The sequence below is a fragment of the Nilaparvata lugens genome, chromosome X (assembly GCF_014356525.2).
Source record: "Nilaparvata lugens isolate BPH chromosome X, ASM1435652v1, whole genome shotgun sequence".
NCBI lineage: Eukaryota > Metazoa > Arthropoda > Insecta > Hemiptera > Delphacidae > Nilaparvata > Nilaparvata lugens.
The window spans coordinates 90,308,345-90,325,119 of record NC_052518.1 but is presented as its reverse complement, the minus strand read 5'-3'; the positions used below and the strand labels follow the sequence as shown (position 1 = coordinate 90,325,119).

General features: G+C 34.8%; 2 protein-coding genes across 16 annotated transcripts in view; both read left to right on the top strand.

The window, feature by feature from the left end:
* Positions 1-16,775, top strand: part of LOC120354818 — a 76,490-nt gene that overhangs the window by 34,693 nt on the left and 25,022 nt on the right. For 5 of the 15 annotated variants that reach the window (XR_005573213.1, XR_005573217.1, XR_005573219.1 and 2 more), the window contains exons 3-4: positions 14,110-14,279; positions 15,285-15,478. The exons of 1 other annotated variant lie outside the window; for it this stretch is intronic. Coding sequence is in view for 4 of the 14 variants with exons in the window: in XM_039442651.1 (XP_039298585.1) it covers positions 561-868; positions 2,074-2,268 (503 nt within the window). In the remaining 10 variants the exon portion in view is untranslated. Of the gene's footprint in view, positions 1-560; positions 869-2,073; positions 2,757-14,109; positions 14,455-15,284; positions 15,479-16,775 lie in introns of those variants that run through there. 9 more of the 15 variants (XM_039442651.1, XM_039442654.1, XM_039442653.1 and 6 more) reach the window with 5 other exon arrangements.
* Positions 9,872-12,805, top strand: LOC111044719. Its single transcript, XM_039442655.1, has 2 exons — positions 9,872-10,748; positions 11,673-12,805. The coding sequence occupies exons 1-2, from the start codon at positions 10,639-10,641 to the stop codon at positions 12,118-12,120; spliced, it is 558 nt and encodes a 185-aa protein (XP_039298589.1). The 5' UTR covers positions 9,872-10,638; the 3' UTR covers positions 12,121-12,805.

Genomic DNA, 16,775 nt, shown 5'->3' with positions numbered 1-16,775 from the left:
TGGCATTGGTAGAAGAAGGCTGTGTGAAAATGATATCTCAAGATCACATAATGTTGCATGAAAGATTAAGATTATTATCTTTTGATAAAAGATGGACGAAATCTTCTCCACATTTGTTCACGGAAAACATGGCGAAAGAGGGATTTATATTCGCATGTGTGCCAGACATTGTGTGCTGTGTATTTTGTTCAATTTGTTTGGGAAAATGGGAAGAAAGTGACATACCAGCAATAGAACATGCAAGGTACAGTCTGAACTGTGCATTGAGAAGGAAAGATAATATAACAATTGATGAGGAGAATTTCGATAATAATATTCTACGCCAATATGAAGAAAGATATTTAACTTTTAATCGTGTAGAAGATTCATCCGTTCAAGGAGAGTATTTTGAAAAGTATCATCTACATTGTGACTATTGTAAATCAGAGAGAGAAATGCATGGTATATAAACAGAAGTAATGAGAGGAAAATTGTCATTTACATCAGAGCCAGATTTGAGTGTACTTCACTATGGTACAAGATGAGTTCTCCATCATCATCATCATCTTTCATCCTCCCAGATAGCCCACCAGCCCATCGGCATATCCTCAACTACTGGCAACAGAAAGCTACCCTTGCTGCCAAGTCGTCCGCTACTGCACCCACTCCTTCTCCACTTACCGTGGAACCACCATCGCTGGGCGAGATCATGCTGGGAGACAGTCCGCTTCAACGTCTGGCTCCACCTGCTACCTGGGCACCGCAGCGAGCGGTGCTAACCACTCCATCCAACAAGATCAAGCAGAAGCAGGGGAAGAGGAGGTTGGCGTTTGAGAAGCCTGAGGTTAGCGGGGAAGAGGACGAGGAGACAATCTACTCACAAACAAAGGTTAGTTTCAACAAATATTATTAAGTTGTATGTGTACAATTTTTTTTTTTTTTTTTAACGATTATGGAAAAAATCTGTACACATACAAGCCTTTGATTATTATTATTTGATAGCAAGGAAATATTATTTGAACTGATTAGAAATTGAATTACGAGATATTAGTGTTTAAAGTAATCGATCATACATAAATTATTCGATAGCAAGGAAATATTATTTGAACTGATTAGAAATTGAATTACGAGATATTATTGTTTAAAGTAATCGATCATGCATCAATTATTTGTTAGCAAGGAAATATTATTTGAACTGATTAGAAATTGAATTATGAGATATTATTGTTCAAAGTAATCGATCATGCATAAATTATTCGATAGCAAGGAAATATTATTTGAACTGATTAGAAATTGAATTACGAGATATTATTGTTTAAAGTAATCAATCATGCATCAATTATTTGTTAGCAAGGAAATATTATTTGAACTGATTAGAAATTGAATTACGAGATATTATTGTTTAAAGTAATCAATCATGCATCAATTTTTTGATAGCAAGGAAATATTATTTGAACTGATTAGAAATTGAATTACAAGATATTATTGTTTAAAGTAATCGATCATGCATCAATTATTTGATAGCAAGGGAATATTATTTGAACTGATTAGAAATTGAATTACAAGATATTATTGTTTAAAGTAATCGATCATGCATCAATTATTTGTTAGCAAGGAAATATTATTTGAACTGATTAGAAATTGAATTACGAGATATTATTGTTTAAAGTAATCAATCATGCATCAATTATTTGTTATCAAGGAAATATTATTTGAACTGATTAGAGATGGAATTACGAGATATTATTGTTTAAAGTAATCGATCATGTATCAATTATTTGTTAGCAAGGAAATATTATTTGAACTGATTAGAGATGAAATTACGAGATATTATTGTTTAAAGTAATCGATCATGCATAAATTATTTGATAGCAAGGAAATATTATTTCAATAACTGATATTACTCACTTTATGTAGAGAATGTCTTGTCAATCTGATGATATCAAGTTGAGATTATGACAATAATCTGTTGATCAAAAGTAGTTGATAATCTGATGTAGAGAATGTCTTGTCAATCTGATGATATCAAGTTGAGATTATGACAATAATCTGAAACAAATTATAATAAGTTACTAATCAAATATTTTCCAACAGAAATGTGCTGGAATGGAGGACAACTCCTCCATGGTTCCACTACTAGAGGTGGTGCGGCGAGGGAAGGAGGATGACATGGACTTTGTAGCAATCGTTAATAGACCCAGGGCTAAACCGTGGATGCCTCTCCGCGAGCTGGCAGAAGATGTATCATCTTGGCTCGTGAGGAGACAAACCACCACGGCAGACGGATAATATTAAAAATAAACATTTCATCCACGAAGAAAATCTCTGAAGTATATCTACCTCAGAGATTTTCATCCATAATTTCTCCTGCAAAAGTTATTAAATTTAATGCTAATTGTAAGAATTTAGGAATAGTGGTGGAGCATGTCACTGCTACATGGACTGACATTAAGATTGTTAAAATTTAACAATCTTATTCTCATACCATGTTGTGGTGAGATGCTTTACAAGTAGTAGTAGTATATAATGTAGTGATTAATAATAAATTGTGTATATATTTGATAAAGAATTGTTTTCAATTCTTACCTGTTGTTGTTGATAAGTTCACAATGAATAGTAGAAACACAGAAGAATGGTTCACCTTTCACCTGCTTACACTCTGTTGTGAATGATAAGTAAAGAAGCTGAGCTCCCCTTTTATAGTTTGTTGCGAGCATGCTCAGAGGCTCAGTAGTCTTTGCTACTACACACACAGACACACACACACACATACAGCCAAGCAGGTTCGGTGAGTTGATGCATCGCTCCCTCCCACATCTGTTTTGGCACGTGTTCCTACAGATATGGGCGGGCGCGATGACATCATTTCCCCCCTTTCAAATTGCATTCACCTTTTCAGATTTGTTATTTGAAATAATATTCTTATCATTCGAGCAATGTTATAAGCACATAGCAATCTGATACATGGTGTGAATTCATTTCCAACTCGATTGAAAGTTAAACCAATTCAATTTTCTTCTGATTAAGTTGGTGTAATGATTAATTAATTAATTAATCTCAGTTAATGTTCAACCATTGAGTTGAAAGGTAAGAAAATGGTATGTAGGAGAAAGCAAAGTTCGAGGAAACGAGGTAAAGGAATCTTGAGTTCAGCGGCAAAAGTTTTTAAGGGTGTGTCAGATTTGGCAGGTAATGTCACATCAACTATTCTAAATAAGCTAATTGACAATCAGCAAGATGAAATTCACATTCCTGGATACCAGTGGTGTGGCCCTGGCACAAAGGTTAATGAAAGGTTAAAGAGAGGTGATCAAGGTATAAATTCATTAGATAGAGCCTGTAAGGTACATGATATAGCATATACATGAAATAGCGATAATAAAACTCGAGCGCTAGCTGACAGGGCTCTAGCGAACGCAGCGTGGGACATATTCAAAAATCCACAAACACCCCTTGTCGAGAAAGCACTTAGCTATCTTGTTACAAACGTCATGAAAGCTAAAGCAGCGTTTGGTGGGTCTTTGAGAAAGAAGAAGAAGAGGAAGAATGAGAGGAGAAGATAGTAATGATATTAGACGCAAAGCTATAGCTCAGTTGAAAAAGCATATTGCAGGAAAAGGGTATTTTTTGAAGCCTTTTCCTCAAATAACTAGTGGGGGGAGAGTTTTAATCCCACCCTCTTTATCACCACCACCACCACCTTCATCATATGGAGTGAGTTTATTCCCCCAAAAACAAGTTATGAAACGTAGAACAACAAAGAAGAGTAGGAAGAAGAAGAAGAAGACATGAATATTGAAGGAGAATTGAGTAATTATGATTTGATTGATTGGTCGAAATTATTACAGATTCGGCTAAGAGGTATATATATGCTAGATGCATTACCCAAAAAAATTCTAAAAAACAAGAATGCCATTGTGAATTTAGCAAGGGAAAGCGAGGATGGCACACATTGGGTTGCATATAAAAAAGTCGGTTCCAATGTTTGGTATTTTGATCCAATTGGAAATTTACAACCACCATACGAATTGGACAAATATTGGAAAAAAGAAATTGGAGTAAATATATTTTATAATGTAGAGCACATGCAACCATTAAATAGTGATTTTTGTGGTCATCTTACGTTATTGTTTCTTGCAAATCAGTTGTAATTAAGTGTTTGTGGTGAACACACACATTACAAGATGGTTGTTATTACATTAAGATCTAACACAAATAACCTCTATGAACATTCACAAGAAATTATAGAATTGGATAAAAATCGTGAATGGGAAATTGGATTGATTAATTTTTGTAGCTACAATAGTATTGCAAACGTTAACAAAGGAACAAATTCCAGCTTCAAATATGGTGATAGATTAATTGAGCTGGATACGGGTGCATATGAAGTTGAGGATATTATAAAATCTTTAAAGAATAAATTGAATATTGATGAGAAGAAGAATAAACTTATTATACGTGCAAATGCAAATACTATGAAGATTGAAATTCATTCTGATAAAGCTATTGATTTAACACATACTGATTTGATTGGTAAGACACTTGGTTTTGATAATGTTGTTTTGCAACCAAATAAATGGCATTATTCTCAGCATTTGGTTAACATAACAAGCATTGGTAGTATTGTACTCAAGTGTAATTTAGCATGTGGTAGTTACTCTGACAGAAAACAAAAACATATAATCTACAAATTTTTGCCAAAGGTTCCTAGCAGCTTAATAAATGAAGTACCATCACCGATTATTTATGTACCTTTGAATATGCATCGAATTCAAACTATTAATGTAAAGGTAACAGACCAGAACAGATCGTTTATTGATTTCAGTGGAGATACAATTACAATTAGGTTGCACATACGTGAAAAACAAAAGTAAATGTAATGGGTTATCTTGTTTTCAATCCATGTTCAAATAAGTTGTGTACACACAATGTCATTAGAGAGACAAACATGAGAGCGTCAACACCTAAAAACAAACGTGCTTTGTCGGCTAAAAGTGTAAGAATATTAGAAAAGTTAGGTTTTATAGTTGATTGGCGGAATGTTAGGAGGAGCAGCTGCAATTAGTGAAATTCTGGACGTGGAGACAGACCTTCAGTTTTATAATGATATAACCAAATTCCAATTTCACACTCATACAGTTTATTCGGGGCAGGAAATAAAAAACTCTGACGAGGCATGTATTGGCATAAATTCTTTAGATGTCTATTCTTTACCTTGCAAATCATTTATATTTATTGAGGGAACAGTTAACTGTACAAAACCGGGAACAGAGCCAGCTGATCCACCAGTTGCAGCAGACTATAAATTAAGCAGTAACGTAATCGGCAACCTTTTTGACGAAATATGATATGAATTAGCAGGTCAGCAAATTTCTAAATCAAGATTGATTGGATTAACATCCACAATTAAAGCTATATTGGTGAAAAATACTCTCGATAAAAACACATATCACTTGGCTGGTTTTGACAGAGCAGGATATGAGCTAACGGATAATACATTCACTTTCTGTGTACCGCTGAAATTAATCCTCCCGTTTTTTTGAAGATTTTCAAAGAATAATTTTAAATTTGAAACAGGAACTCGTCTTATTGAGGTCACCGACAGACCTAAATTGTGTTGAGTCTGCAACTGGAACAAGCGTTAGTGTGAAAATTACAAAACTGCAATGGAGAATGCCCTACATAACTTTAGAAGATCACATAAGACTGAAATTTTTGAGACTGCTCGATGCTGACACTCCACTGAAATTAGGTTTCCGGCATTGGGAAATTTGTGAATTACCAAATTTGCAAAATTCACTTAACCATTCTTGGGCAGTCTGCACCACATCGATTTTTGATAGTCCAAAATATGTTATAATTGCATTTCAAACTGATCGTAAGAATAAAATTAAAAAATCAATATCTAATTTCAATAGCTGTGGTATTTACAATGTTAAAGTATATTTGAACAGCGAGTATTATCCATATGAAAATCTGCTAGGTAAAAAGGAACTATTATACCGGATGTTTTTGGATTTTGCGCCCTCGTATTATAATCATTCAATCAATAGTGAACTCGGAACAGAAATTGACTTTAAAACGTTTTGTGATTCAACACCGCTGGTTGTTGTGGACTGTTCACACCAAGCAAGTCATTTTAAATCATCGACAGATGTTTGTATTGAAATGGAATTTAATAGTGCAGTACCTACAAATACTTCCACCTATTGCGTTTTAATTAGCGATTGTGTGATGGAGAACACACCTCTGATGAACATGGTGAAAGAAGTTCTGTAATTTTATTGATAGAGCGTACTGTGTACAATATTATATAAGGTGTGCACTCTGACAAATTTGGTTCATTATCAGTTTCACCTTTGAACAGGTAACATCTAAAATGTCCTATTCTTTGTGTTCTGATATTTTGGACAAAGCGCAAACTCAGTCTATTGGTATCCAGTGTGATCTTGATTCTGATAGTTTCTATTATGAACCAAGGTGCAGCACACCGATCCAGAAGCCACAGGAGGTGGGGGAGGAGCAGAAACGGGAAGAGGAGGAGAGGGAGAAAGACGGAGGATTCGACGAGCCCACCGAACAGAAAGAAGTGGACAAGCAAGCGAGTATGAAAATTGCTACAGTTGATCTTCACTGGTTTAAACAAGATTGTAATCAAATTATTGTGAAAGAACTTGCCATAATTGATCAATTTAATAATTATATTGTATTCCATTTCAAATCACCATTTGCAAAGACAGAATTGAGTGCAAAATTGTATAACGATGTAACATGGTTAGAACGTCACTATCATAAAATAAAATGGGAGGATGGAGATTTAGAATACACTGACTCATTAATACGTGATTACCTTGTAGGTTATGAGAAAATTTTCACAAAAGGAACTGAGAAAGCAAAGTTTTTAAGAAGATTACATACTAACGTTCAATGTATACCAGAGGATTTTGCAAAACCCGATTTCAGCTTTTTCACTAGTTCATGGTGTTATGGTGTGTGTAACATTCATAAAAATAGACCAGATGGACAGTGTGCTTTGTTCAGTGCTCAACATTATAATTCTTTGTTGTTTAAAAATATGTATCAAACAAATAATTTCATGTGTGAAAACAATCGAATGCAAAGTATGAAAATGGCTGTGATGTACACGGATTCGCAGAAAAGAAACTTTGCTCGTTATTGATTCTTCTACAACGGAAAAGAGATTCAGTGCGTTTATTGCATGCATGCATTGAGACTGCATAAAGCACATACATGTTGTCTGTCTGCAATTAATGAAGAAAGACAACTTAATTACTCTATAATAGTGCCAGCCTACACTTAGTTTTGTTCATTCGCTTATCATGGATCCGAGAAAGTGGTTGGCTGCTGACAACGAGTTGGAAGTGAGGTTAAAAAACTGTATTGATTGGTATGATGAGTATGAAAGTGCAATTAGGAAATCAACTCGTGAAAATTATAGTTTGGCGAAACAAAAGACATTTTTCTAAGCACGGTTAATTTAAATGACATAAGAGACTATCTATGTTATTATCATCCTCATAATTTGTGTATAGATAAGTTAATTAAAATTGAAGATGAAATTATGAATAGTTGTGGTGAAATGTGTAAATAAACTTTTTCTGTGTTCAAATGATTTTTCATTCCAATATCCCACTCACTTTTTAGTTTAGTAGCCGGTCAGAGCTAGACCTGACAACAGCAATGCGTGTGCTGTGATCTTTTTATACAAGTGAGACATGAGCCCCTTCAAGCAACTGTTGTTCCTAATAAGTACAGCATGTGCACGTTGTCAATTTATAGAACAGAGACACATGTCAAACATCTGGGAGAGCGTTAACATGCAGTGTTATGGTTTTTCAAAATTCAAAAAATTAACTCATCTCTTGATGGGAATTTCATTTAACGAATTTGATTCAATTGCGATAATATTAAATTTTCAACAGGATGTCAAGATGCTGATTTACCGTTAACAAAAACAGAAAATGTGCACTTTCCAATTTTATCTGAGATATTCGAATTACTCGCGGACATCTACATTATGATTGTACAAATGATTCGCCATTATCTGTTGTTAAAAATTCCGATGAACTTTGGAAATGCTTGTACGATATTGCAGATAAAAAATGTAAAAGAACTTAGATCATTGACCTCTCTGTAGAGATATGGATTCACTTTAATCTGTCAGTATAGCATTAGATGTAGAGAGAGAGGGAATTTCTCAATTCACTTTAATCTGACAGTATAGATGTAGAGAGTGATAGGGAATTTCTCAATTAACTTTAATCTGTCAGTATAGGATGTAGAGAGGGAATTTTTCCCCTCAAAGGGAAATTATTTTTTCCCTCACTTTCTTCATCCCCCTCATCTCCACTGGAGCAGGGGAAGGGTAAATCTATTTTGAGAGAGAGTGAGAGAGAGATATCTCTTTCTCTCTCTTCATCCCCCTCATCACCACTGGAGCAGGGGAAGGGTAAATCTATTTTGAGAGAGAGTGAGAGAGAGATATCTCTTTCTCTCTCTTCATCCCCCTCATCACCACTGGAGCAGGGGAAGGGTAAATCTATTTTGAGAGAGAGTGAGAGAGAGAGATCTCTTTCTCTCTCTTCATCCCCCTCATCACCACTGGAGCAGGGGAAGGGTAAATCTATTTTGAGAGAGAGTGAGAGAGAGATATCTCTTTCTCTCTTCATCCCCCTCATCACCACTGGAGCAGGGGAAGGGTAAATCTATTTTGAGAGAGAGTGAGAGAGAGAGAGATCTCTTTCCCTCTACTAATGATCTGTCACATACAAATCAAATATTGCATGTGTGAAACAGTTTTTTTGCCTATGTTTGATAAAAATATGATCAATCAGTGTTCGAGACATTTCAGTGATTCTAGTTGCTTTATTAACTATGGATGAAAAACCATTGTTCTCCGTTAAACTTAAATAGTTACAAGAAGCATTTTTTCCATCTAATAGATCGATATTTACATCACCCACTACAATTGTATTAGATGTAAATTGATTAATTTTTTATTCTAATTCGGTTATAAATCTGATTTCAGTGAATTCTTGAAGTCTGTAAACACAAAATAGTTTAAAATTGTGATTTCTAATTTATACATCCAGTACAAGAGTGTCAGCTGTTTTCATGCTATGGACATCTCCTTGTGTAGCACATACAGAGTTTAATGTGTAGCATATCACACCGCCCGCTCTATATGAGTCGTTGCAGTGAGCAAAAATATTGTAATTTGGGATATTATACAATTCAACTTCATCAGAATTGATTCATACTTCACTCAGAATTATAAACGTGACAGGGTTTCGAATTTGAGAAAATTCAGCCAAAAAGTTATTGAAATTTGTCGCATGCTTCTAATATTACAATAAATAAGTGTAAAAATGTTATTCTCTTTTAAATTATCAATTTCGATGTAACATTCATAGCATGTGATTATATATCAATTTCCTATAGGACTGTATTATAGAGAAAATATATCTTTATTATTATTTATTAATTGATTTATACAATAAGTTGTGACAATTTTTTTATAGATCAAGAAAACCCCAAATAAATAATTTGGCTAGATGGAAATTTTCTACCTAAACTATAGCTCTAACAATGAAGGCAGAGGCAATTTAGTATCTTGTGATAAAATTACTTATCAATGGTTACCATTATAGATAGCAGCATCAAACCAAATCTCTCTATTCAATTATATGTTTATATTATTTATTATATTAATTGTTATGTAATGAGTAGAATTTTTGAGAGGAGGTGAATTAATTAATTTTTATTATACCTCATGATGCACCAATCTAAATGATTGAACTTTGGACTCAATGGCGTGATCAGACTGAATTTTCATCAGGTTTCATTTTTTCTAGAAGTAGGGGTATTTCAATTTTCTCTAGTGTGGGAAATGGACTATTGCGTTCTAGAAACTAATTGTGCATAATACAGCATATTCTTTTGCCTCGTGGAGAAAATACTGCAATCTTGTGAGGCTAGGGTATCGTTCACGGACGGCCGTCGAGCCAGTCGGTGATGGACTCTTCAATGAAACGGTTAATCTCAAATCACGAGAAATAATTAGTTGAGCAATTGTTAGGTTTTCGAGTTTTATTGAACTTAGTTAATTGTATTATTTTGCGTGTGAAAGCTAAAGTTTAAACCAGAGTCGAACTTAAGATATTAACAGACGAATCTATGATTTCCAAAAAGGGTCTTATCCCTAAAAATCATGAAATGAGTTAGCTACGGTACTGCCATCAACATTAATTTCTGCGTCTATTGGTGAAGAGCAAAAATTCCAAAAAAAAATCTTATCCAATAGAAATGGATAAGAAAACTTTAGCAGATGTTCCAAAGCACAGCCTTATCCATTCATTGCATGTTCCAAATTAATGTCTTATCCACAATTTTCCAAAACAAGTTTTCTCCCTCATAATTACAATGGCGATCATAGGAGGGTGTTCCAAAGAAAGTCTTATCCTTTGTATGAGCTCGTGTGCACAAGCTTGCTCTCTATAAAGTTATCTGATTCATTCCATGAGAAGGTGTTGTGTTGAAAACGTGTGTTGTCTTGAAATCACTGAGTGGAATTTCGAGTTTTTATTTTCAAATTAATGTTAAGATTCTTTCTAAGATGATTCAAGTGATTAATTAGACATGGAAGGACAGGACCAGAACAAGAAAATAGAGAAATCTGATGTTGGAAAGGCGAGGAAACGGCAATTCAATGAAGAAAACTGGAAGAAAACGAAAGCTAAATTAGCAAGGTAAGCTTCCCCTTCACTCTCATTTTCAAATGCATCAGTGTAGCATTCTACTTATCATTGCTCTTTCACAATAAATGACTTCTAGTTAGTTGAGAATAAAATACATTAATCTATCATTGCATTAAATACAACAACTTAATCTACAAATTCCCAACCAAGCCTCTAACTCAAACTGTTACCATAGAGAAACAATAGCGTAAGTAGATATCCCATGGTATAGGGCGTTTATGTCGCAACTTTTACTGTTATCTCAAGCCGATTACTGTCGATTATTGTAGATTTTTACTGTTTTGACTGGGTAAGAGTGTATGAATGGCACAATATGAGAGACTACCAGCGTCATAAAGCTTCATGGGAAAAGAACTACGTGGACTATCAGCTTGAGATAACAGTAAAAGTTGCGACATAAACGCCCTATACCATGGGATATCTACTTATGCTATTGTATCTCTATGCTGTTACTTAACTTCATGAAACACCATCACATTCATAGGCCTACCAGCCTACCCATCATAATTACTGTGCGTGATTTTTCTTAATTATTCACCATCACATTAATTAATCATTTTCCATTTTGAATTATTTTCCAGAAATTTAAATTTGAGTTTAAATTTCAGTTTTCAGTGTGATGCCCTGATAAAAGATGGTCTTAAAAATTTTGCACTAGATCAAATTCTATGAACTGAATTGAGTTTGAAAGATATAATTTATGCATCATTATTGATTTGCTTTTGATATTGATATTACTTGAGAGAACATTATTATTAAAAAAATATTCAAACTATTTGCTGTCACTATTGTAGGCTCCTTACAGTCACCCTCCTGTAAAGGAGGTTTCCTCCTTTTACAGTCATCCAAAAAATTTAATTTTTTTAAATTCACTATTTTATTAAATATTAATGAAATGTTTTTTTTCTGTTTCAGAAACCAACCAAAAGGACAACCACGGATGCCAAGCTGTGGACACACAAAAAGTGCTTCCTACAAATGCGACCAACTGTCTAGAAGGGACATTGAACATTTCCATAGAATAATTTATGCAAAGCCAGACAAAATCTACCAAGACTCCATGATGTTGAAGTATTGCAGCGTGTCAGCACCCAAAAGAAGCCGCGTGGAAAAAGTGGGAAGTTCGAGAAAAGGTATGGCTGTAACTTACTCTGTCAAAAAAGCGACCCATGCTCCTGGAGTTCCTTCATCAGTGCCAGTTTGCCAGAAAAGTTTTCTTGGAATTTTAGGTGTATCAAAAACAAAACTTCAAAATCTTTGTAAGAAACACTACATAAAAGGTGAGGCAATAGAAGAATCAAGAGGGGGTGACACTAGATCCAAAGCTTATAAAAAAAACAGGATTCAATCAGTGAATTCATAGAGAGTTTGCAGCCCCTTGAAAAGCATTATTGCAGGGGTAGATCATCTAGATGTTATTTATCATCTGATTTATCAATTAATCGGCTATGGCGTATTTACATTTCCCAATGTGATGAAACATTAAAGGTACCAAGAGACTACTTTAGGAAATATTTTAATAACAACTACAACATCGGCTTCGGACAACCTGCTACTGATTTGTGCTCTTATTGTCTCGAATTGGACAATAAACTTAAAGTTGAGAAGAGTGTAGAAAAAAGGACAGAATTGATGACAGCTAGTCGTGTCCATAAATTGCGTTATAAACAATTTTTCAAGGCTTTGAAATCAGAAGAAGATGGAGCAGTCACGATTTCCTATGATTGTGAGAAGAATCTGGTTCTTCCAAAAGTTGAAGATCAATCTGCTTATTATAGCCGCCAGAGGTACTTCTGGAGATCCTCTGGATGAAAATCATGTTTCAATCTATACATGGTTGGAAAATGAGTTTCCAAGGGGCTCAAATGAAATAGCTAGTGCTATCTACCACTCATTGAAGAATTTACCATTTGAAGAAAACACCAAACTAGTTCGACTTTTTTCTGATGGCTGTGGAGGCCAAAACAAGAACTCCACAGTTATTGGCATGGCTTGTAAATGGCTCTTATGTGATGCTCCTACACAAGTTATAAACATGGTTTTCTATTACCCAGTGACAGGTCATTCTTTTTTACCTGCTGATCGTGTATTTGCTCAAATTGAAAAGCGTGTGAGGAGGAAACAAGAAATTCTATTACCAGAAGGCTACCATGAAATATTCCAAGAAAATGGTACAGTGTACACACTGGGTGACAATGATTGCGTAGTTTATGACTGAAAATCTAGTGTTAATGATATTGTGTTGAAGCCTGGCCAATGGCATTTTAAATTTAAACCATGCAAGAGAGTCTACTTGCATTGCAATAGGAAAACTCAGAAGGTAACGGTCAGAGGGGAAGCAACTTATCGAATGGATCTCAGCAATTTCAAAACTATTTTGAAAAAAGGGCGGACACCGGCAGAGATTCAGCCAGGAAGAGTTTTGAGAGGCACTACCCTAAAGCCTGCTAAAGTGAGGGACATAAATTGTCTCCTATCAAAACATTTTGGCAGCTCGTGGTTGGAACAGGAAGATTTGATCTTCTACAAACATTTGTTAAATGATGTGCATGACCCACAACTTGATGGTGAAATTGAAAATTGTAACAATCCTGATGAAACTACCTATGAATGTGGTGAGCCAGATGACAATGATTGTATGTTTGTTTGAGTTTAATTATTTCCGCCACAATTATTTTTTCTTATTGATTTCATTCTCTACTGTTCATTCAATCTAAATTAATATATAAATATTATTATCTTTAAATATAACTTACTCGATTTATGTCATACATTATTTCAATATTTAATGTGTTTCAATTACATTATGCAAAATTATTTCAAGTGTTTTAGAATTTTCCAAACTGCTTCTTATCCACTATGAGCTGTTCCAAATGTTTCCTTATCCACTTCATTATTAAATTATTTATTTTCTGCTCAAGACAGTCTAAAACTCTTTATTGATTTGTAATCTATGATTCAAGACATTATTATATGAAAAAAAAACAACTTGAAATTCCAATCCTAAATACTCATAACAGTTTTTTGTGTTTCCTGAAAAAAATGAAAAAAGGATATGACTTTTTTTGGAAATCATAGACTATAAAATATAACTTGAGGTTTCGTGGTAACATTTTGAGTGTAAAATTGAAGGTGTAAACCAGAGTCAGACTTGTGATACAAACTATAAAATCCATCTTTAAAGTATCGTGAAAATAAAAAAAAACTTTGTTGTGCTTTTTGTGTGAGGTGAATGTCGGTCAATAATCATCCAACCTTCTGCAAATAACCGTGAGTTTTTACCAATTGTATGTTACATGCCAATTTTAAGTGAATCTTTTACAGTTACCTCAAATATTTGATTTGATTGCAGTTTGTGAGCAGTGGCGAGGAGGAGAAGGCTGCTCAGCCCTCCTGGGCGGGGTGGGGGAAGGGTCGCCCCGACGCTCCTCACCACTACTTGTAATGTGGTGGGGAAAGGGGAACCCGCTCCCCCATCCCAACGGATCCTAGGTGGGGGGCGCCTCCATAGAAGCACAGACGGTCAGTTGAAACATTATTCTGAAATAATGTTCATTAATTGGTTGACACTAGTTGTTTGCAACTATCACAAACGAATTGCTCATAAGACAACCGTCATTAACAGTAGCATTTCACCGTTAAATTTGACAAAGTGCTTGTGAACCCGGGCCCATGAATAGACGACCTATACATACAAGTGAGTGCTCAATCAGGAATTTTAAGTAAAGTAATTTCAAGTAAATTACTCCTTCAAGTAAAAATTGAAAAATCAAAGTAACATTTTTAACTGTTTTTTACTAGTTAGTAGTTCTGTGAACAGTAGACCTCGCGCAGTTATAAATCACAGCCTCCTCTTATTCTGCACATCAGAGTAAATCCTGTCTGTATGTCATGTCAGCGAGATATCGATGTGAAAACGGCAAATTGCTGTTGCGTTTGGTGTATCAAAAATGCTAACTTCCTTCAAGACAACTGACATCAGGTCAGCCCGAGTTGGAAGCAGATAAAGGTCGAGAGAAAATACCAATGTGCCTAGCATACATTGTATCCAATGTATACTTGGAATACAATGCAAAATAAATGAAAATATAAATCTCAGTACCCTTGTAAATTATTTTGTCACAACATGAATCTCAAGTGAATCACTTGAAAATGGCATTAGTGTCCGAAACATGTTGTGACAAAAACATTTAAAGGGGTACTGAGATTTATATTTTTATTTATATTGAAAGTAACCCTAAAGAAAAAAGACAATAACATTGGAAAATACTATATTACATTCAGTTATTAATTGCATGCGTCATTGCAAGCAATTAATAGTGCATTTAATACTGCAAGTATTACCTCACCTTCAAGTATTATATATCAGATTCATATCTCCTGTACTACCAAACATTGCTTGATTATGTAGTGCATTTTGGCAACATGTAACTAAACTAATAGTTAAATATTATTATTAATAGAAATTTGAGTGGCTTTTCTTATTGCTACAGTTGAAATAATGTCGTATGTTGTATTTGTGAGCAGCAGGGTTCGCTGATGACATACCAGTCCCTGATTTACAAGGATGCGTATGCCGTGGATGGACTCTGCGGTCGCATGTTTGTATTTGTGCAGCGTGGCGAATACGTGTTGCAAACTCTTGTCAAAAATCAAAATGTGTGGAAAATTCCAGTGTCCTGCTCCACCAAGGTCATCTTTGGCGGCTAAGAAGACGTTTGGTGAGCTCTCTTTTTTCTCTATCTCTCTCTCTCTGTGTCGCTCTACCTCTATCTCTCTCTTCCAACAACTCAAGTTGCTGGAGTGGCAGAACCCCACCGAAAATCCGGGTTCCTTTAGGTCCTTAATCCTTTATATCCCACATTCTTAACTCCTCACCTAGCCCTTAAATCCTACCACTCGAACCTTTCATAGTTTCCACTTTCCTCTCAATCATGTCCATTGAAATCATTTCATTCCCCCATATGATTCATCATCATCTATGGATGATGCCCCATATAAGCTCGGGACATGTGCAGTGGTGTGTGGTTTGTGGACCTACAGTTTGAGGTGGGCTCCGAACCACCGGGAATGGCTTTGTTGATCAATCTATCATCTCTAACCGTGAGGAATGGTTATGCAATACCACGAGGAATAAGTTGTCCAACATATTTAGTTTGGCTCCAAACCATCAGAAACTATTGATTATACTTGATTGCATGGTAATATACTCCTGTTATTTATTATACGAGGACATGGTATTGTATTAACTGGACATTTTGAAGGCAACGAGAACTTGAGGAACAGAGACCTACTTGAGGTTCGACTAACTGAAACCATTCCACCCGGCTGCTGATTCGTAATCAACTGAGAACGTGATGAAGTGAATGTCAGTCGATAAGCATTCAACCTTCTGCAAATAACATTGAGTTGGCTAGTCGAGTTTTTTCTAGTTGTACGGTACTTGCCAATTTCAAGTGAATCTCTTACAGTTACCTTAAATATTTGATTTGGTTGCAGTTTGTGAGCAGAGGTGAGGAGGAAAAGGCTGCTCAGCCCTCCTGGGTGATTCAATACATGTCTTATTATGTTATTTCTGATTGAGCTGACATGACATTATGTCGAAACATGTCGTGAATAATAATATAAAGTTGAAAAATGGTTACCTACATTATTTTTTACATAAATAGGAGAAGCCTTCCCAAAAAAAGTGAAAAATCCTTTGTATGTTCTGATCTTTTTTCTCACATTCAAGTATTTTATATCAGATTCATATCTCAAATCCCTGTCCTGTGATATACTGCCAAACATTGCTTGATTATGTAGTGCATTTTGACAACATTTAACTCATATGAATTAATTATGAATAATTTTATTTGCCAAAAAAAAACAAAATACAAAAAACTTTACAAAAAATAAATGTAACTAAACTAATAGTTAGAACTACTCTTCGCTGTTTAAAATTGTGTTTGTATCATAATAACCTGTAATTTCTGAGTTGTTTATTCATTGTTATTGGTTGTTAATTTTATGTTAAAA